The 22,660-nt window shown below is 30.6% G+C and overlaps 1 protein-coding gene across 1 annotated transcript in view; it reads left to right on the top strand.

Moving 5' to 3' along the window:
* Positions 1-6,996, top strand: part of LOC107440775 (GAS2-like protein pickled eggs) — a 91,008-nt gene extending 84,012 nt beyond the window's left edge. Inside the window, exons 4-5 of the mRNA XM_016053806.5 lie at positions 513-585; positions 5,666-6,996. Of these exons, the coding sequence (XP_015909292.1) occupies positions 513-585; positions 5,666-6,563 (971 nt within the window). The 3' untranslated portion in view covers positions 6,564-6,996. The remainder of the gene's footprint in view (positions 1-512; positions 586-5,665) is intronic.
* The last annotated feature ends 15,664 nt before the right edge of the window (positions 6,997-22,660 follow it).

Raw genomic sequence — 22,660 nt, 5'->3', positions numbered from 1 at the left:
AATCATTGCTTTGTAATTTCTTTCTCCACAAGCATTTCAATTAAATCATTTCATAAGAATAACGAAAATATTAAATAAATAATGAATTATTAATTTGGATTTATATATTTTTACAGGCTTCGAAAATCTTTATTGTTAAAAAAATAAAAATTTCTAACTTTTGGAAGCCCTGTAACCCTTTCACGGAGCCTTAGGGTTCCGCAGAACACCATTTGGGGACCGCTGCTTTAACGGATCATCCTAATTATTAATCACCACATTAGCTAATAATTTGTAAAATAACTTATTTTTACACTGCAGCGGCTAATATTTTACAATGTACCCGTTTTTAATTCCAAACAAATATTATTTAACTTCAACTTGCTTTAAAGAATAATTTTTCAGTATAAAAGAAAGAGTTCTAAAGATTTACGGTTATGCAATTCTCATGTTACCGTTAAGAGCGTTTCATGTGTCTCGTTTATTTAAACTTAAACGCATGTGACTTTAATGAATGGAAAAATGCTTTTCAGGTCGCCGCATCTCCGTCAACCGAGTGTCTCCGTCCAATTCAGGTTCCATACAGGTGCATCTGAATAGCCACAGGTAACTTTTATTTCCATTATAATATATCCCTTCTTTTTCTTTAACGATTCCCTTTTGAATACATTTAAAAAAGATTTAACACAAACAACACACCTAGATTGAGCAATAGTACTTCCATTGCCTTGGCATATCCATTTCGTTTAAGAAGACGCTTCAGAAGAAGCGCGCGATGTAGGTAAGTTTCAGATCTTTTGTAACAGCAACTGTAACCAAGCCTTAAAAATGTTCCAAATGACAACACATCAGGGATTAACTATGTTAAGTGATTAAACGTGAAATTCTTTCTTCTTATGTTGCTTATACTAATATTTTTGTTTCATTTGATGATTTTGTAGATCAGATTGCTTATGTATCGGTGTTTTAAAGCTGTTTTAACCATTTGACGCCCTCTAATTGCGAGTTAAAATATATTTGGAATTTTTTAATTACATAAAATAAAACAATCTAATAGTTGCTAAAAAATCTGTTGGATTCTTGAAACTATATTTATTTTTTTAAAAGAAATATAATTTAAAATAAATGTAATTAAACAATTTAAAATAAATGTAATTAAATTATATTGATTTATTTCAAAATAAAAATAATTTCGAGTATAACTTTTTTTATACTCGATAAATATTACTTTTTTTTGGATTTTATATTTTATATAAAATCCAAAAATAATTAAAAAAGTAATTTGGAAGAAAAAATTTCATTCATATTCAAAAATGTATTAATTATTTAAGCTATAAATTAAAGAAATTTCAATTATGAATTACTATTTCTTTTAGATCTAAATAAGTGCAAATTTGAAAAATTATGGAATTACGGTTTGGGAAATTTTACCTTAACCGCTAAAAAGAATACCTGTGTTCAAAGCTGTATTTCATACCCAAAAATTATTCAAATGCTAAATATAATATTTTTCACTTATTTTGACTTAAATTAGTACGAAATAATAAAAAAGTATGAAAAATAAATATATTTAATGGTAATTCTGCGTCAAAGAATTTATACTTGTTGATTTTATATTAATAACATTGCAGTTATTGATTAGAATTTCTTGTTTTTCATTATTCTTAATCACAATTCTAAAAATGAAGACACATATTTTTTAAAGATTTAGTTAATTACATTTAAATTTCTTTCTTTATTTTCTTTAATACTACTAGTATTTCTTTAATACTACTACTATTTTTAATACCACTACATTTTAAGATTTAGGTTGTTTCACTGACTTACGAAAGTTATTTAAACAGTTTTGGATTATTCAGAATTACATTTTATGTTAAAGAGACGTAACTGGTATTAATTTAAAATTCATAATTGTTGATTATTATAATTCATAATTCCAGAAGGAAAGCTTGTAATTTATTAGATTTAGGTTGTTTTTTCTTTTCTTCAGACTTTTAATTTTTTATCATATTTTTTTACTAGTGCTATTTTTGTCTACTTTTCCATTTGAAAATTTTGTAGTATCATTTGTTCTGTTTACACATCAATGTTTCAAAGTTATTTTAACAGTTGGTGATCATTCAAAAGTAAGTTTTATGTCAAATTAACATCACAGTTATTGATTATTACATAGTGTGAATTTTAACCAGTAGTTCTTAAGGTATCCGACAATTTAGATTCTTTTATTGTTTATTATTATTATTATCATCCGTATTTGAACTTCAGTTAATTAGTTTTACAAAATCATTTAAATTTTTAGTCTATGGTTTTTAGAAATGAAAATACAGTATTTTTTTTTAAATGCTGACAAACAAAGACGAAACTAAAATGTGTTTTGATATGCTTTGAGTATTTTAACCATTTTTTTTTTATTTTTTAATCAGTCATACTTTTTAGGACGAATAAAATTCATTTTTCAGAAATTCAATTTCGAATTACATTTTATTTTTCTCAGAATTCTTTTCCATTTTAATTTCATTTTCTGAAAAACATTTATTTTTCAAAGCTCAGGCAACACCACCAATCTAAAAAGAAAAAATATTTGAAATTTTTGCGTTACAATTTGTTGCAGAGCTGTTAACATGACATGAAAAATCTAATTTTTAAGCTTGATTTTAAATTTTTTTTTTAAAAATATTTTGCAAATTTTTAAACTTTACTTTAAATTTTTATAATTTTAGGAGCTTTTCTTTCAAAACATAAAAATTAAAATTATTACTAAGCAATTTTTAAAAAAAAATTCCGTCGAAACCAATCTGATACCTTTAATAAAAACCATTATTTACATAGTGATAATGGTGATTATACATTTGGATTTATTTTCCTACTTGAAGATTTTGTATTATGTAAGATAGTTACTTATGTATTGATTATTCAATGTTCTTCTGTAGTTGTTCATTAGTATATTTTTAATTAAAGTAATATTGCAGTTGTGTTGATTACTATAAATCATAATTTCGAAATAAAAACTTATATTTCAATAGAGATTTCGGTGATTACGTTTGAATTTATTCTATCATATTTTTTAATGCTACTACTATTTTTCTAAATTAAATATTTTGCTTAAATATCGATATTTTAATTTAACAGTTGTTGAGTACTCAAAACTACATTTTAAATTAAGTAGTATCCCAATTGTGATTATTATAGCAAACCTTCATTACAATAAAGTAGGCAAAATAGAAAGAAAGAAAAAACAGAGCAAATGTAAAAATTTTAAATCAAAAATCGTTTTTTTTTTTCTTTCTTCCTTTTAAACTTGATATTAATTTAACTTAAAATGATAGTAATTTAACAGGTTAACTTTAAATATTCTTCTCAATTTGTGCTGCAATATTTAAAAATAGGGAAACCAGGGGTCTTGTCCAGACATTTTGTGAAAGGTCCGTTTTTGTAAAATTGTGAAAAAATTACTCGTAATTTGTGGATATAAAATAAACGTTAAGTCAGATTATTTCAACCAGGGTCCTGCTTTTGTGAATTTGTGCAAATAGGGTCCTGTTATTGCAAAAAACTTTTTCAAGGAGTTTTTAAATTGTAAAGACATACAAGATTATGCTCAACAATTGCTGCTACTAAATTAGAGATGCAACATACAAATATTTGTTATTTAGCCTATACTGCTCAACTCAGAATATTTATTTCGGACGAATAAAGGAAAAAGCGTCTGACGAAGACAAAACGTAGTTCCTTTACATTTGTCTTTCTTCCCCCCTCCCTTCCTTGGAAGGGTTTATTCGATTAACAAAACAATAATGAATATAAACAAACCTGTGAAGGGTCCGATTAAAAGATAAATTATTTTGTAAAGGGTCCGGTTTTAAGTTAAAATATTTTGTGAAGGGTTCGTTTTTATGAAAAGATATTTTGTGAAGAGTCCGTTAACGGAACCAAATTTCTTCTAAACAGACCCCTGGAAACAGACTCAAAAGCTTAATTTATCTGAATAAAAATATCATTTTTTCTTCAGATTTCTGCAAAGTGTGGGAGGTAACAGCAATCTGGAAAATATGGTCCCAAATAGTTTAATTTATGAGAGCGATCCAAAGATCTGACCTCTTAGGTGTTAATTTAATTTTTTCAGTATTTCACCTTAATCGCTGGAACTACTTAATGGAGTCGTGAAATTTTTGTTGATATTTAAAATCTTATTTATTTAAGGATAGTCTCAAGAAAATTTTTTTTTAAAAAAATTATTGCGAAGTTGTATTGCTATTTCAAGCTGCAAATTTCTTTTGAGTATTAAATGGACCATCAATAGTGGTTGGGGGGGAAAAATGCTTAATTGTAAGGTGAAAAAATTTTCCTCTTGTTTTCAACTAAGCAAATAAAAATAATAAGAAGTCCAAACATTCTATTTTATAACCGTCGTTGAGCAGCTGACCCAATTTTGAGTTTGCGAAACCCGATTCAAAAGACGAAAGAACACCTGGATCAAGTTTTTGGAGAAATTTGCCTTCGTGGAACTTTTTGATGGAACTTACCCGCATTTACGTTGCAAGAAGAGGAAAACCTCCCACGGTTAGCTTACAGCAAGGGAACTTGTCTCCCGCTGAGGTTATTTTACGTCACCACTGTGGTCCGTGTAAGCCGGGTGCGGAATTTGTATCGACCAGATTAGGCTGGGATTCGAACCAGGTTCACTTCATTGGGAGGCGAGCGTTCTATCTCTTAAGCCGCCGGCTCTGAGACCAATATATTTATATTTTTTTAATCTATCCAATCACATCCAATATTTGAACGGAATCGGTCGAATAGATCTTAAGAAATATGAAAATTTAGAACTGTAGTTTCTTTGAAATTTTATGACTCAGAAACTATTTGGTCCATTTGGTTTAGTTCAATAATTTGAAAACTAAAAAGTGTCTTTGATGTTAGTTATTTTGTTCCAAATGAAAGATTTTATTCCCAACTAAAATTAAAAAAAAACATTCTGAAAATTTGCTGTATATATGGAATATTTTCATTAAAATGCCGTATTATTTTAAAGATTCATGTGTAATTAAAATATCGCATTTCAGAACATTTTTTGGTTTCCAAACTACGATGTTGCAATAATCTTAAGATTATGAAAAATTAAAATACTCATATTACTATGCTTCTTTATGTTAAAAAAAAATACAGATGACTTTTAAAGTGTGTTTCTTTATGTTAAAAAAAATACAGATGTCTTTTAAAGTGAAAAAAAACGTGCATTTGCATTTTATTAGTAGAAAACCATAAAATCATTTCACGGTTAACCTGACAGCAATGGGAATCTGGCTTTAGCCAAGATTTCACCTGACTTTGAAAAAGCCATTACTTTAATGATTATGAGGTAGTAGCAGTATTATCAACCATTTTCATCTCTAGAATTTGAACCTGGGTCCCCTGGATTAGAAGTGAAGATTAGTCCCTTGCAGCCCTTCAGCTTTATCATTGGATGTTAGGAATACTCACCTTTTTAATTGATTTCTAAACATAAATTTGAAATACATTGGCCTAACGGAAGAACAGGCCTTGAGCATTAATCTCTGCCTACTAAAATAATTGAATATAACGAGCTGTTGCACCAATTTTCAAAATGTTGTGTGCGTCAAATACATTTGTTAATTTCTTGAAATTTAACTTATTGATACATTTCTAATGGCATTCTTTTTTTTTACAGACCATCGTCTGGCACGCCATCATCTTCTAGGTCATCTAGCGTTCCTACATCCCCACCTTCACGTCGACGATCTTTCGATTGTTCCAGACTCAGTTCGTCCGATGACAGGAACTCCTCCAGAAGCAGTAGCGACGACTGGGCGGCCCCGGCACTGCGCAGGGGGCGCGGCAAAAGCGGCCGGCCTAGTTCTGCAGACAGTTCTTCAGAAATATCCGAAACAGAGCTGTGCCGTGGCAATTCTGACTTCCTGCGACGTCAACGACGATACTCTCCGAGAAAAGTGATGAAATTCGGTGACAATACTTGCTCCGAAGACGCTGAGGACTCCTCTTTAGAGCCGCAGACGCTGGTGGCTCAACAGCAGAGGGCATCCCCATCACGAAGTCGGATACCAACTTCGCAATCACCATCACCTCAACATCGTTACCGCATGGTTGAGCCCATGGGAAAACGTCTTTCTGCCAGCAGGTCAGAAACGTCTCTTTTCCAGTCAGCTGTCAATCGTGGCAGCAGGACTCCGTGCCAAGGACCTCGCAGAGCTGTCCAAAGTGGAGGTGGACGACAAAGATCTTCTTCCTCCACTCGAAGTGTGTCATCCTCACCTGCTAGAACTCCTGAATGGAATCCCAAACGTAGGACACTTTCCCTTCAATCTTCGCCAGTAAAACCTGTGCCACCGCTATTAGAAGAAATAATCAATGACTCTGAGGTGCTTGACTCTGATGAAAAGATACTTGAAAGAATGCAGAGACTTATTAATGAATATAGGGCTAGAGAAGCTTCTCCCGATACGTCTTTAGCTGATGAATACCCCTCACCCATGAGACCCCTTTCAAAGACGATGAGAAGGAACTCTTTGTCAAAAATCCCTGTGCTGACGTGGAACTCCAGACAGTAATTGAAAGTAATAGGATCGTAATTATTTTCAAGGCGAGCTTAGACGCGCCCGTCCGAGATGGTTCATGAGAGTTCTTTGCGTATGGTTGAGTTATATTTCAAGAGCTTTCCGTAAGAATTTAAGTGACATTTTAGTAAATTTGAGAAAATCCGTTTTAGGTTCTATAGAAACATGGATTTCATTTACAAAACATCTTTTTTTCGTTAAGAATTTGTCTTACATCGCTATACTTATATTACAGTTGACATTAACATGCTCTTAAACCAGTAAGTTTGAATGTTTTTAAAACGTTATTTAATATGTTTTCCCACTAAGCTCTTAATTTATTGAAGTGTTTTATAAACATCTTCATTTATAATTTCAATTATTAACATACCGGGTGACCCGAAAATGACCAATGGTTTTAAAATCAACTGGAGAAACAAAAGAAAAAGTTCACGGTTTGCTGCTTTCTTCTTAATAAGCCAAAAAAGTTTTCTCTCATCAAATTTAGTTACTAAGTCCCTGAACAGACGGCGCGCTGAGAGGAAACTAAAAGAATGTTTTTTTACGGCAATGCCAGATCATTCTAATTAAAATGCTTACACAGGCTTTTTCTAATTTTGTCCTTAATAATTCACAACGTCGTTGCTATGAAAAGTGGTCATTTTGAAAACATTGTTTTGTAGTTTTTCTTTATCAACAGCGAAATCTGTTGACGAATTTCGTAACTAATTTTTCAACTTGGAAAACAAGATTTCTGGCCTTCTAAACAGAATAGAATGCAGTAAGCCATACACATCCATTTCTTTCTGTTTTTTTTTTTTTTTTTTTTTTTTTTTTTTTTCAAATTGAGTTTTTTGACTTGTCGGTCACTTTTTGGACACCCAATAAGCTTTCATGTTATTCATAAACATTTTAAAAGTTACGTTAAAAAATGTTACTGCCACCAGGGATAAACTAACTTGATTAAACCTGTTAAGTCATAAAGAGTAATAATGATTGAGTTCGCTAAAAAAAATCGTGTTATATGTTTTTAACAAATATATTTAAACAATGGAACTTATTGAGTAACTAACCTTTTTTCTAAACTATAATTCAATTCTAATTATTTTCTTATCCTCCCTAATTATTTTCTTATATCTTACATATTTATTATAATCTTATTGTTAATTATTATGAATTGTTATTACCAGTGGCGTAAATAACACCCCCGCGATTCCTAAAGTGCTGGGGGGTGCATGAGGTTTAACGGAGGACTATCCAGAAATAATTCACTATATACACTACACCTACAGCCCGCCAGCTCTGGCCGTGCCGCCCACGGTTGCACCTGAACATAGAAATAATAATAATAATTTATTATAATTTATTTTTGAAAAATATAAAAATCAGACATTTTGAATTGCGCATTAAAAGTTTCGGATGCGCCATATTTTTTTCAATTATATTTTACCTATATTTTTTTCTATGAATTTTTTTTTATTTACTTTACACATAAAAATAACTTCTAACTAAACTTTGAATATAATTATTATAAGATAGTGAGTTATTTTATCATATTTTAAAGATTAATTGCCAGGGGTCTGTCTAGAAGAAATTTGGGTCCTTCACAAAATATCTTTTCATGAAAACAGACCCTTCACAAAATATTTTAACTTAAAAACGGACCCTTCACAGAATAATTTATCTTTTAATCGGACCCTTCACAAATTTGTTTATCTTCATTATTGTTTTGTTAATCGAATAAATCCTTCTCGGCAAGGGGGGGGGGGAAGAAAGACAAATGTAAACGAACTAAGTTTTGTCCTCGGCAGAAGCTCCTTCCTTCATTCGTCCGAAATGAATATTCTGCGTTCAGCAGTATAAGCTAAATACCAAATATTTATATATTGCATCGCTAATTTAGTAGCTGCAATTGCTGTTTATTTTTTAAAATTAAATTTTTTTAATTATAATTTTACAGTGTTGAACATAATCTTGTATGTCTTTACAATTTAAAAACTCCTTGAAAGAGTTTTTTTGCAATAACGAACCCTATTTGCACAAATTCACAAAACGGACCCTGGTTGAAATAATGTGACTTAACGTTTATTTGATATTCACAAATTACGAATAATTTTTTCTCAATTTTACAAAAACGGACCTTTCACAAAATGTCTGGACAGACCCCTGATTGCATTTCAAATGTGGTAAGTGTAAACAATGTTTCAATTTAAGTTCCTTTTTTTTAATTTTCGAACCTTTTTTTTTTAATTAAAATGAAATGAATGATTATAAATACCCGAATGTCTCTTCCTTGTGTTCATTTCATATTATAATTTTTAAAAAAATTGTGTTAAGTTTAAGAAATCGCCCATTTTTAACGCTTGCAAGGGGCGCACCTAAGTCTTTGTACGCCACTGGTTATTACGTAAAATCTAAAAAACCAACAATTATATGAAAAGATGCCTTTTCCTCTGTTAATTAAATTGTTGGCATTGAATTTGATAATTTTAATCCCAATTCTAATACTATTGTTACTATTTATAGTTATGTATAAGATGAAAAGCCATTGTTTTCTCTTGTTAATTGAATTAATCACTTTAACTCTCTTTTATTATGCTATTGTTACTATGATGTTTACCTAAATTTTGAATAGGCAGCTGACATGTATGATGCCTTCCTATGTTAACTGATTAGGCCACTTGATTCCTATGTTACTTGTCTAATTCTAGCTAAAATGCCATTGTTAATGTTAATGTAGTTACATTTTATTGCATATAGTCTATTTAGTAATCCCTCTAATTGAATATTTTAATAATTATAAAATTAATTCTGTGTAATATTTGTATTCTAATATTTTGTGTATCCTAATATATTTGATCATTATTATATTTTGCACTAATACAATTTAATGCTAACTAATTTTTTGTTGTATGTTTTAAAAAATTTATTGTAAGTCTCAAATAACTCATATTTCAAAATATTATGTTATTACTAATTTATTTAATTAATAGTTTATTATTTAATTAATAATTAATCAAGTATCATATTTGAGAGAAAGTATTATTGTACTATTGATTTTAAATTCATGCGGGTAGAGGTCAATTATTTCTATAAAATTCACACATTTTATTCACTCCTTTATTTTTTTATATAAGATTGCAATTAAATTGTTTTCTAATAGCAATTGTGATCATAATAATGGTAATAATTGCACCTCTATTTAAATACCTCTATTCTCCCATATTCTCAAAGTTATGTGCTTGAATTTTGTAAGGACATTTATTGCATTGCTTCAATTTCAATCAAAATTTAGAATAAAATTTCACCTCAACCGTATGCAAAACATGTAAGGTAGCTACGTAGTGAAGCAGAAAATATGCTGTTAAACGAGAAGCAATTCTCATCTGTTCTTTTCTAGTCCACTTTTATCATTCCTGGTGAGAGTTCGTAAACATCAACTTTTTTTACTGTTCAAATGCCATATTGGTTATACAATTCGAGGACGCATATTATCAACTATGTTAATGCTTTTTGGTGAAAAAGTAGAGGGTTTACGAACTCTTGCTATATTTATCGATATTCTCTGCTTGTGTGTGGTGCTCTGCTGCCGATTGTATTAGCTTTGTAGAATGGAGCCGCCTTCAAAAAATGACCGCTGCTGAGAAGTATGCCAAAAGAAAGAAATGTTTGTATCGAGTCTTTTTTTTTTCAAAACTGGGTCTTTTAAGGCCATAATAAATAATTATTCTATAATATTGTCTCTTTTTATTTCAATTTGCCCGGACACCTTTTTAGGTCAATGTAAACTAAGTCATCGCTTGCATGTTTATTTTATTTTATTACCGCCGTTGAACAGCCGATCCAATTTTTGGATTTACCACTACCAGTGTTCAACTTCGTAGCTTTGCAATTTTGAACCCAATCCAGAAGACAAGGAAACTCCTGGATCGAGTAATGGAAGAAATCTGCCATCATGGAGGACTTTTTAATGAAACTAATCCGCATGTGCGTTACATGGTGAAGAAAACCTCTCACGGCTAGCCCGATCGCAAAGAGACTCTAACCCATGATCCATCTACCACTAATGATATTTTGCGTCAGCAATATGGTCGGTGCAAGCCGGGTGCTGTATTTCTATCAAGCTGCCATCGCTGGGATTCGAACCCGGTTCACCTCATTGAAAGGCGAGCGCTCAATCCCCTGAGCCACCATGGCTCCTGGGATGTTTATTGACAATTATTAAGACACCATATACTAAATAAAAACCAGTACAAGCTTCGAAAGAAGAATGAAGTCTACTTAATGAAGAACGGTCCGTTCTTCCAGGAACGGGTAGTTGTGCAAATAGTGTCTAAAATGCCAATAAATATTCACGTGTTTCCAGTGGCGTACGCAAGGGAGGGGTTTAGGGGTTTAAACACCCCCCTTGAGCTCAGAAAAAAAGGGTAAAAATAAAAAAATTTGCAGAAATTATGCGTGCTATTATTTCTTAAGACTATATATTTTTATATGCCTTTTTTTCTCACGGTATTTCTCAGAATACTGAAAAAACATTTACTATGATAGGGTTGTACTTTTGAAACCAAATTCACGTGATACTGTTACGGACTGGTTCCTTTCTGTCCTGCCAGTATAGTTTTCGAGACTAGCTGTCATTCGCGAGGTCTTTACGCGATGATTCTGGAATCCTAGACGTTCTGTCAATTCGAGAAGTTTGAAGATGTGGTGAAAAATTATATAAAAGGGGGAACGGAGTACAGTGGAGTTAATTAGTCAGACTAAGAGTTATCTCTGCCGCTTGTCTTTCAGAGCTCGTCGCTAAATCTGTTTTGTTTTGTCTTAACAAAAAGTTCATTCAATCGCCGAATCCCGTCGTCGCCAGTATTTCGACTAGTAAAGAAATCGGTAACAATACCATTGGAGATACTGTGCTCCTTGAAGTTATTCATTCCAGCTCGAAGCTTTGAGATCCTAGCATAGCGGATATTTCTGTGCCAATATATGTATAGATATTTGCTGGTCTTGGATCTTTAGGATGTCAAAACGCAAGACCTGAAATTAGTGAGGTGACAGTATCTAGTACCATTGTAAGTTTTTCTGTTGTACAGAAATGTGATACTTCCGTTGAAGAAAACGTTTCTAGCATAACAAAATCTGATAAATGTGAAAGTGGTCCTCAAAGTGTTACTTCCCACCCATATGACATTGGACTTTTTTCAGAAGATATTTTCATTATGTTCCTAAACTTAAAAAAATCAAATCAAAATTTAACTAAACAATATTGTCTAAATAAAAAGTCAAAATTGTCTAGCTGTCTAAATTAGGGAAATAATAGTGCTTTATTACAGACTCGAATTTCTTTTAGTAGTTTCAGAAAATTATGAACACCTCCCTTGAAAAAATTCTGCTTACGCCACTGCGTGTTTCACACACGTTTTTTTTTATCTCATATAAATAATTAAACTTTAGATTTTGAAACAAAGTAAAAGAAATCTTTCTTTTAAAGACTATTTAAATTTATTTTTTCGGGAATAGAGCAAAAGCCTTGATAATTTAAAAAACCATTTAACTTATCGGCCGATATAGCGTGGTCTGTCTATTTAGGCTTGGCTTACAACTTCGTGTTTTTTAACTATTTCTGCTATTAAATCAAATTTTGCAAAATTATTCTGCCTATTAAGGAATTTGATTGCTCACTAGAAGATCAAACTGAAATTTTATGACAGCTAATTGAAGAAAAAAAATATAGGAAATCGAAATTAAATAATTAAAAAAAGTTAATCATAATGACATTTTTTAATTTTGGTAATGACTACATCTAGTTTCATTTCAGCTCAATAATTAGTCGGCAAGTGATCAAAATTTTGATTGACTATAAAATATATTTGGCCATAAAATGACGATGAATTTTATTAGTAACGGTCAGGAAGCGATTGAAACATGCATCACCATCACGGAGTTCCAACAGAGATATGATTGCCCTAGTTTTTTGGAAATTGATCGAATTTTCGATTGCAAGATTCCAACTTCTCGGACACGAAGGGAAGTTCATAAAAACGTGATAAAAGTATAAACAATGTTTGGAATGATGTTAATAAATGCAAAACTAATTTTAATTTTCATGCATCCACTGCGTGATCAATAAAATGCTTCTATCCGATTTCATCAAAAGAATTATTTTATGATCTTAAAGGACGCAGGTAGAAGCAGTAAAATTATTTATTAAAAATAAGTTTTAAAGTTTCGAGGGCAAATTTTTTTACACTCGAGCTTATTTATTTCGAGAAAAAAAAAGATTTATAGTTTTTGTTAGTACCGATAGAGGGCAGAAAAATATTTAAGATTTCCGATAAGTTCCGACCCATTTTTTTTTTTTTTTTTTAAATAATTTTATTAAAATTTCGGTTTCATCTGTCAGCATAGGAAAAAAATTGAAACTTCATTTCGGAGATCGAAATTTTTTAAGGTTTTAGAAAGCTAATCGACTAAATAAAAAAAAAGTCGAAATTACCGATTTTCACCCAGTCGGGATACCTCAAGTTTTAAAAATACGATGTAAAATACATTGTAGTATAAAAGGCAACTTTACTGCACTATTTTTAATCCAATTACAATTAAGTATAATATAGCATCGAGCACATTCTGTGTTTCTTATATAGAAACAAGATATTTCAAGGAGGTAGGTACTTCAATTACGTCGCTCTAGAGCTGCACAGTGGGTTATTAGAGGAAATTTTCACTATAAAAAATAGAAATTCCGTTGATGCTGTTGTTGTTAATTTTACGTCGCACTAGAGCTGCACAATGGGCTATTGGCGACGGTCTGGGAAACATCCCGGAGGATGATCCGAAGACATGCCATCACAATTCTGATCCTCTGCGGAGGGGATGGCACCCCCTCCGTTGATGCATGCGATATAGAGTTTACATTAATTCAAATGCAAGCCTTATTTTCAAAGAAGAAAAAACAATAGGTTACAGTTTTATGTAGAAAATTATTGTGAAAAAACATTACAAAAATTGGTTCTGGCAAAAGACTTATTTCTAGCTTTAAATGCAATGCATTGGCGGCATCAATTTTCTATACTGCCCGTTAAGCTGTCGGACACAGAGTAACCCTTTTCCCACCTCGTGTAACGTAAGTGAAGTAGGACTCCCATCAGCAACTTAGTAGTCCTAAACATTTCTATTAGGTTTCAGGGCAGTGGCGTAATGAGGGGTGGGCAAGGGAGGGCATCATGCCCCGGGCGCTACTCACAAAGGGGCGCCAAATGGTCCGCAAAGCAAAAAATTGCTATATAATTTTTATTTTTATTATAATTGATTTCTGGAAAGCATATTTTAATTTTAGTGCCAGTGTAATATAATAAATGTTAATTTGTTAATAAAAAGGAATATTAATAGTCTAAATCAAACTGTAATAATATATTCATAATAGAAATGGCACGTTTTTCCTACTGGCAGGGCTGACTCAACCTGTATCTGTCAGCACTTTCTTACGGCATCTACGCTGTGTAGTAACATAAATTATCTCCTTTCTTGATTTGTCTGATAAAATAATATGTAATAATAAATATTTGAAGTGTACAAAGTACAAACATTCTTTCTTTCAGGACAATATATATTTTTATTTCCATAAACGCAATGTATCTTACACTTGTTAAAACGATAACAATAACACTTTTATGTACAGTCTAATGCACTTATATGTACACGGAAAAAAAAAGTAGCTGAAAAATAACAACAAAAGGATCGAAAAGAGACACACAACAAATACATCGTTTTGCCGTTTCTAGGAAAGGACACAAACGCCGTATTTGTTGTGTGCCTGAGAAATATCAGTATTAAAAAATAAACGATTCCTTTTTTGTTACCTTCCGGATACTTTTTTCCGTGACTGTACGTATCTTAGACACTTACGACAGGTTGTGGAAGTCGGCAACAAATTAGGGAAATACCCGAAATATTAACGTTTAAGTTATTTTGTGCGTGTATTTTTCAGTTTTGCGTCCTTGTCATCGCGCTCTGCTTAGAATAAAAATGAAATGTTATTAAGTATTATATATTATAAGTTTAATGTTAGCATAAATTCTAATGTATATTTCACTGTGTTACTACCTTTCAAGTTCAAGGCATTCTTGGTAAGTAATAAAACAAATAATGAAGCCATGTTTAAAAGCTAGCACTTCAAGTTGGTACAAAAGTAGGAAACCTATTATCTTTACTTAGACTTGTAGCTCAGTTTGATCCGCTACTAGCAAACCATCTTAAACATGCCATAGAAACTCTAAAAACTGTCTCATATTTGTCAACACAGATCCAAAATAAATTCATTCATCTTCTGGCATCTACAGTTCAAAATCAACTAATAAACGATATCAAAAGAAATAAATATTATGGACTTTTGTTTGATTCAACTCCTGATATCTCTCACCGAGAACAAATGTCCCAAGTCGTTAGGTATGTAGATGTTGATTTTATGAATAAAAAAGTTTCCATCAAAGAATCTTTTTTAGGTTTTATTGAAATACATACTAAATATGCAGTCTCGATCGAAAATACAATTTTAGAGAAATTAAATTCCGATGAAATTTCATTAACAAACTGCAGACCACAATGTTACGATAATACTGCCGTGATGGCGGGTCACACATCTGGCTTTCAACAAAGAATAGTGGGAAAAAAATCATAAAGCATTATCTGTAAATTGTGATAACCATTCATTGAATTTAGTAGGAGTTACTGCAGCTAAACAAGATCAAATCGTTTTGACATGTTTTGGAATAATTGAAAACATTATCTGTTTTTCTCACGTTCAACATTACGATGGGAATTATTAAAAAGTGCTTTAACAAGAAGTGTCAAACGTGAATCTGAAACACGATGGATCGGCGGAATACAAGCTGTTAGCGTTGTCGTCGATGGGCTAGAGAATAGAGTAGAACAATTAGAAAAATTAGCAGAGGCCATTACCACTACAAGTGACACCAGAAGTGAAGCTACAATTCTGTTGCAAAATATACTAACTTTTAGTTTCATAACTTAAGTTCATTTCTGGTATGAAATCCTAAGGAGGATTGATCGTGTGCAGCTCAGATTACAAGATCCTAGAATGAATTTTAGAGAAGTTTTCAATAATCTTGAATCATTAGCAACTGAACTACCCGAAATTTGAAATAAGCTCCGTGAAGAGGCAATAGAAAAAGCGAAGTCTCTTTGTGAAAAATGGGATATTGATACAACAATACGTGTAAGAAGAAGACGCCGCAAAATGCTCGGAGAATTGGCTAGAGATGTTGGTCTTTACACTGAAAATGAAATTTCTCGCGTCATGAAAAGCGTTCTCGATCGCCTCCAACAAGAATTATGTATACGATTAAGTGACCTTAAATTCAGATTTGGAATTCTACTAGACATTGAAAATTTATTAAACAAGGATAATGTTGATAACGACCTTGAAAAAAATTGTACAAATTTGGGTGAATTTTACTATGCAGATTTCAATGGAATAGAACTCTTTATCGAAATATGTGACTGCAAAATGTTACTCCGCAGTAGATAAGAAATTGAACCTAAAACTCCATTAGAATTTCGTACTTTTATAATCTCGTATGGAGAAGATGTTTTTCCAAACCTGAGAGTGGCACTTCAAATACTCCTGACTATCTCAGTATCAACTGCTAGCTGCGAACGTTCATTCAGCAAATTAAAATTAATTTTAACATATCTGCGATAAACGATGGGTCAAGATCGCCTAAGTGGCCTAGCATTAAGTGTAGAAAGAGAAAAATTTGAAATAATCAACTTTGATGATATTATTGATAAAGTTGCTTCATGAAAAGCAAAGGAAAATTTATACATAGTAATTAGTCTTATTAATGTATTATAATCATATTATTAACAAATATATGTATCCCCTTAGAGATAATAAATATTTACTTTTTTATTGTTTTAAAACTGCGTGTTTTTAAAATATTTCTTTATAAATATGTGACATAAATAATAGGTATCTTTTGAACTAGTTCTAGATGATTATATACAATTCAGAATCTAGTCTTGTTTTCTCAACTGCATTTTTTTCTCAAATTAAAAGCCTAGTTTGAGCCTATGACTTTATTTATTTTACTTTACTTATTTATTAATTTGGGAGTATATTTTACATATAATATTATATGGTTTTCGAATGGGGGGGGGACGCTGAAATGGTATTGTGCCCCGGGGGTGAGTTAAGCTCGCTACGCCACTGTTTCAGGGTTGCACATCTGGCTAACGAATCATCCGTCAAATATCTTCAACATTTCAGAAAATCCTCGTCATGATGAGGTCCATGTAGATGCTTGCTGCCGTTCACTAAAATGAAATGAAAACCAACGAATTCCCGAAAAAAAGATAAATAGGGCTCAAAAAATACATATACATTTATAACAATAACAGTGCCTTTTTTCATCATTGAGTTCATGCGGCAATGATTACGCATTGCCTTCACATCGATTTCTCCAATAGTGGAAAGTAAAGTATACAATGTCTTTCCATGCAAGCTTCTCAGACGCTATCTGCACTTCAGTGTTCAAGAAAAACCGGCCGTTATTAAAGATAATTTGATGGTCTGGGAAGCTATTATAGGGAATGGCATCAAGATTCCTTGTATTAAAAAGAGGCCTTGTTACTAGTCTGAGTATAGACAAGCGTTCTTGAAGAACTGTTTTTTTTTTTCTTTTCTATAGGGAGATTCAGTTTTTTCTGATGTCACTTAAAAGATGACAGCACGTGGCATAATGAACCTCACCACGTCGAAGTTTTTCTATAAGGTGAAGATATTTGCTGAACTGATTAGTCAACCAGATCTTCAGACATGAATCCGATCTAGAACGTTTGGAATTACCTATGCAGACAAATTGCTGCTTTGAGTTCTCCACAGGGTCGTTACATAAAGGATTATATTGTGTCAAATCTTTGCTCTTATGTGTCCGATTGGCGGCATGAAACATAGTTACTATCAATCCATGGAAGAATTAATTTATTTGCAATTGGGGCTAGATACATTCCTCCCATTTTGTAATGTCTCCACTAAAGTTGCTAGATAAGTTTGTGATGAAAAAAGGGACTTTCGTTTTAAAATAATGTTTGCATTTGACTTAATGTAAATTTCTAAGTCGCGTTTATCAAAAAGCAACAATTGGTGCAGATTTTCCCCGAATTTCATGTTGCTGTGTTTAGTAACACTGGGGAACAATTTATTTTCTGTCGTATAAGATTTTTTTTAACAGTTCTTAGATACTTCAACTTTGCTTATTTCCAATCTGCAATCATTTTTTCTCTACAAGCTACAGATTTTATACTACAGTAGGGAACTGATTATCCGGAACGATCGGGACCATCGCTATTCCGGATAACTGATTTTTCCGGTTTTCTGAATCGCTACAAAAAGCCGGTATGTTCTAACAGTTGCCTCCTAAGAATATAAAGTATAAGATCACTTTTATCAATATTATTCTACACCAATTAATAAGATGCCAAACTAAAAGCTTTTTATCAAAATTTTTCATTGAAATAGAGTACACGAACACGAGTTAGTACAAAGTGCAAAAAATTAGATAGAAATTTTTTTTAAAATGTCCACAAGAAAACGGCTATCGTTTAAAAAATTTTTAGCCAATCCATGGGATGGGGAAACTTTTTTTCCTCTCTCCCTGTTTATTATTTTGAAATTTTTTCACCAGGTGGCGCTGTAGTCAATGAACCTGTAAATCTAAGAAAAAATAATTAATTGTAATTGTAGTTCAGTTACGTCGCACTAGAGCTATACAATGGGCTATTGGCGACGGTCTGGGAAACATCCCTGAGGATGATCCAGAGACACAACTTAAAAATGACTTTACAAAATCTTTGAAATCTTCAATATCAGCAGAAATAGCATGTTTTATGCAGATGGCGAAATTTGCAGACATTGAAATGCAAAAGGGAAACACGAGAGAAGAGATTTTCAGCGCAATCCTTTGGAAAAACCTAAGAGCTAAAATCTGGAACAGAAGGAGGCAAAACTTAAGTTTTGTTACCTGGACTTGCTGCCACTTTATTATTTGTTTAACATTAACGGTTTTAGTAATCATTTTTGAAAACTGTCTAATTTGGGTCACCCTGAATACTCTTAAACAATAATTGCAAACACCAAAACTATTCAGAAATAAAGTTTTTGTAGTAAAATCATTTGCCTTTAAGGCAATAATAATAAATCAGGTCACAATAAGTCCAAGATCTAATATCACAATTTTTATTCAGATATTAACAACAAGCACAACAACAATATGCAACATTTTTTCCTTTGTTCTACACAAGTAAATTACACTCACTAATGTAATAATATAAAGATTTTGATGAAAAAAAAATTGCATAAATATAAATGTAATAAAAACAGATCTATAAGTTTATAACATTTAGTGAGCAGTATATCTGTGCAAATATTTTGTTCAGAGGTGAACAGTTAGTTACAAGATGACATCTAAACATATGCTTCTTAAACAACATAAAATACATCTTATAAATTATACAAAGTGTTCAGAAATCGCCGCCCTTAATAAATACTTTTAGTATCCTTATCAAAAATGAAGACTAAAAAAGTATACTTTTTAGGGGTCATAACTAATTTATTAATATTTAAGGGAGTTAATCATTAATATTTACAGAAGAAAAACAAAACTGTCTAGTCACTAGCATGGAAGGCGGAATGAAAAACATCAAAATTCTTTTGATAACCCAATGCAACTTACAGGCTTTTCAACTCCTCTTTGTTTCCTGTGGCAAATAAATAGGTTTTGATGTTGTTAGTCATCTCTTCTTCCCTAGAGATACGTTTGATTTTGATAAGTATTTCTGTTCCTTTTTTATTTAGATACCAATTTGCAATACCTACTTCATTTTTGACAAGAATTATTAAAAAAGGGTAGAGGTTATAGAACATTTTATATAATAATCAATTAAGAAAATGAAAAACAACTTCTAAAAAATGTATAATAAAATCCAATTTTATAAATAAATATAACTAGGCAAAATAAACAAAATTAAAAAAAACAAACAATTTGCAAGTTGCCTTTTTTAAATCCTCAACACAAAGTAAAGACATAAAAAGATAAAAATATAAAAAATTAAAATTAATTAATTAATCAATTTAAATTATAGCTTATAATTTTTCTTAAAACTAAAATCAGGATTCTGTATTCAGCATTTTAATTCACAATTATATTTACAAGTTGTTTTACTTACATTTTTAAAAATTTCTTTTATAATAAAAAACTAACAAGAAAATGATTGAACTAACAGAAAAATAACAGTTAATTTTGAGAAGATATAATCTAATTAAACGTAGATGATTAATAAAACATAATTTACAATTGATCACAATAATTTTCATTGCACTAAACATTTTAAAATAAATTTAACGCATCAAAAATAATTTTATTTCCTTTTTCAAATTTTTAAACACATTTAAAAGCTTAAAAACAGAAAATTTAGAATGAGTCTATGTAGTTAGCAACCATATTCAACTATCACAGTTAATTAGAAACAGAAAAGTTAAAAAAAAAACAATAAAAAAACAACATATGGAAAATTAAATAATTAGCATTTATTGTTACAGTTCTGCTTCAAAATTTTATCATCATGCATATGCTATAATATTAATAAAAAAAAGTATTTAATCAAAAACCACCTCAATTATTTTACTTCTAAAAGAGTGCACAAATGGTCCCTGTTAACCAAAAATAAAGAATCAGCACCTTTTACAACTCAAACTTTAATTTATTAACTTACATGGGCATTATAGTTGAAAAAAATTGAAGGTATTAAACTTGGCTTATTGCTATCAAAGGAAATTTTCTTCAACTATTAATGAAAAAAAAAAATCAGTTTTTAAAACATTCCAAACCACCAGCTTCCTTATTTTTAAATTATGAATTAACACTTTAAATTAAGCACAAACAATTAAAAAAAAAATTTCGTACAAATAATACTTTCGAATAATAACTACTGACAAATCTTATAACTTTTATTTTAAGAAAAAAAGAAATTTAATGTACTAGTAAGCATGCATATACATAGTACAGTGGCATACCCAGGAAAAGAGGCTCAACAGAATTTGTACAAAAAATTTAGGTAATAAATACATTTTCGATTGACATTAATTATTATCGTTGTTAATCAAAATTATCAATTATGTATAAATATGAACATATAAAATCCATAAAAAAATCTATGCTGATATAAGAAAATTCTGCAGGCACCAGTGAAACTTAGTACCAAGAGAAGAAATATAAATGCAACGTTAATGAAATAATAAAACTGGAATATAAGATAAATATATTACATTCAACTACTTTAGTTACCCACAAAAGCTTTCTTTAAGAACTATTTGCGATTAATTTCACACAAAATGTTAAGTTTTTTTCATTTATTTATTTAATTCCTCTCAAATAGCTCACACAAAAACTATTTTTACCTAAAAATAATAAATTTTTTGATTGATACATCACTAAAAAGGATATACAGTACACTCTCGATATCTCGAAAACCTTGTGGTGTCAAAAAAATATTTTCCCCCTTGACATTATATATCCACATTATGTTAATTTGAATTCCTATGTCAAAGAGTTTCTTCTAAAAACCTTGTTATGTCAAATTTTTTTCAAAATAAAAATTGAATTTTTTCAAAAAATCATAAAGTAAATTTATTGTAAACCAATTCTTTTCTATTTAATGCATAATTATTTTTGTCTTACTTTTAAAAATAAAATAATCATTGTTGTATTTAGACTTATAGTCAACTATCATTATATACATATTTAATAGTAGTTAGTCTTATGTTTCATGATTCTACTTTTCAGAGCAATATTTTAGAATATATATATTTTTATTTTTAGTGCATATTTAGTTCTGAACTTCTTATTTTGAAAACTCGCTATCCCGAAATTCTTTTAGAGTCCCTTCAACTTTAAGATATCCAAAGTCTACCGTAAATTAAAAAAATTTATAAACTATTTAACAACAAAACAAACACTTCCCAAAACTAGATATCAACCACAATCAAGAAATAGAATTTCACTCAAAACTAATAAAAACAAAATTTAAAAAAGCATTTTATAAAATAAAACTTGAACACTTAATTTGATTGCACTGCTTTTGATACAGATGTGAAGAAAAAAAAATGCAAACCAATAACAACAGATCTTTAAATTCAAATTAAGTATTTTCTATATCTTTTCACGGTTTAATTGCATAAATGCAAACCTCTTCATTTTTATCACACGACTAGAAAATTATGCATACAAAAGTCTTTGAGTCACAAGCCTATAACTTTCACATTTTCAGAGAATTTACTGCACCATGTAATTAAAACCTCGCCAAAAAGCCAGTTGTCATCCTTCTTAATTTAGAAGATACATAATGACTAGTTTAAAACGTTAAATATATATTGGGGAAACACCACAACAATTAAGAAACAATTACGCAAGAAAGGCAACTAATGCAAAGCAATGACCAGTGGTTAAATCAAGATATTTTGTGCACAGCATAACTGTCAATTATGTTGCCTTTTCAAAATACCATCATTTAAATTCTTTTTTTTTCCCATAAATAAATAGAGTGATATGCTAGAACATTGAACATTTTCTCAATACAGTTCAAATTTCTGAAGAAAAAAAATTTCTGACAACAGTGGCTAGAGTAAATAGCGCTTTTTTGTTCACAAGGTTCAAGGTAACAAAATAATTGTTATAGAACATTAATTATAAATAGTAGGTTTATTCCAAACATCTAAAAATAGTCTTAATTAAAATCATCAACACTCATTATGCTAAGACTTACCATCAGACCATAGCATAATTTTTTTTTTCAGACTAAGGCAAATTTAAAGTAGAACAAATTTAGAATTAAAAGACATCTTTGCCTTTTTTCTTAAATAATTGGACTCAGAGTAAGTACAATAGTTGAATTAGCATTGTAGATAGAATTAAAATATAAGTTCACCAAAATCAAATTACACTTATTCAAGAATTATAATATGTTTTCAATAATAAAAAGATGTTTATTACTTTTTTAACAACAAGTTTAGAACATAAGAATTTTAAAGTTGCACTGCA

Source organism: Parasteatoda tepidariorum, chromosome 6, assembly GCF_982258835.1.
Source record: "Parasteatoda tepidariorum strain Cologne lab strain chromosome 6, Ptep-v5.0, whole genome shotgun sequence".
Lineage (NCBI taxonomy): Eukaryota > Metazoa > Arthropoda > Arachnida > Araneae > Theridiidae > Parasteatoda > Parasteatoda tepidariorum.
This window is presented reverse-complemented; position numbering and strand designations above follow the sequence as displayed.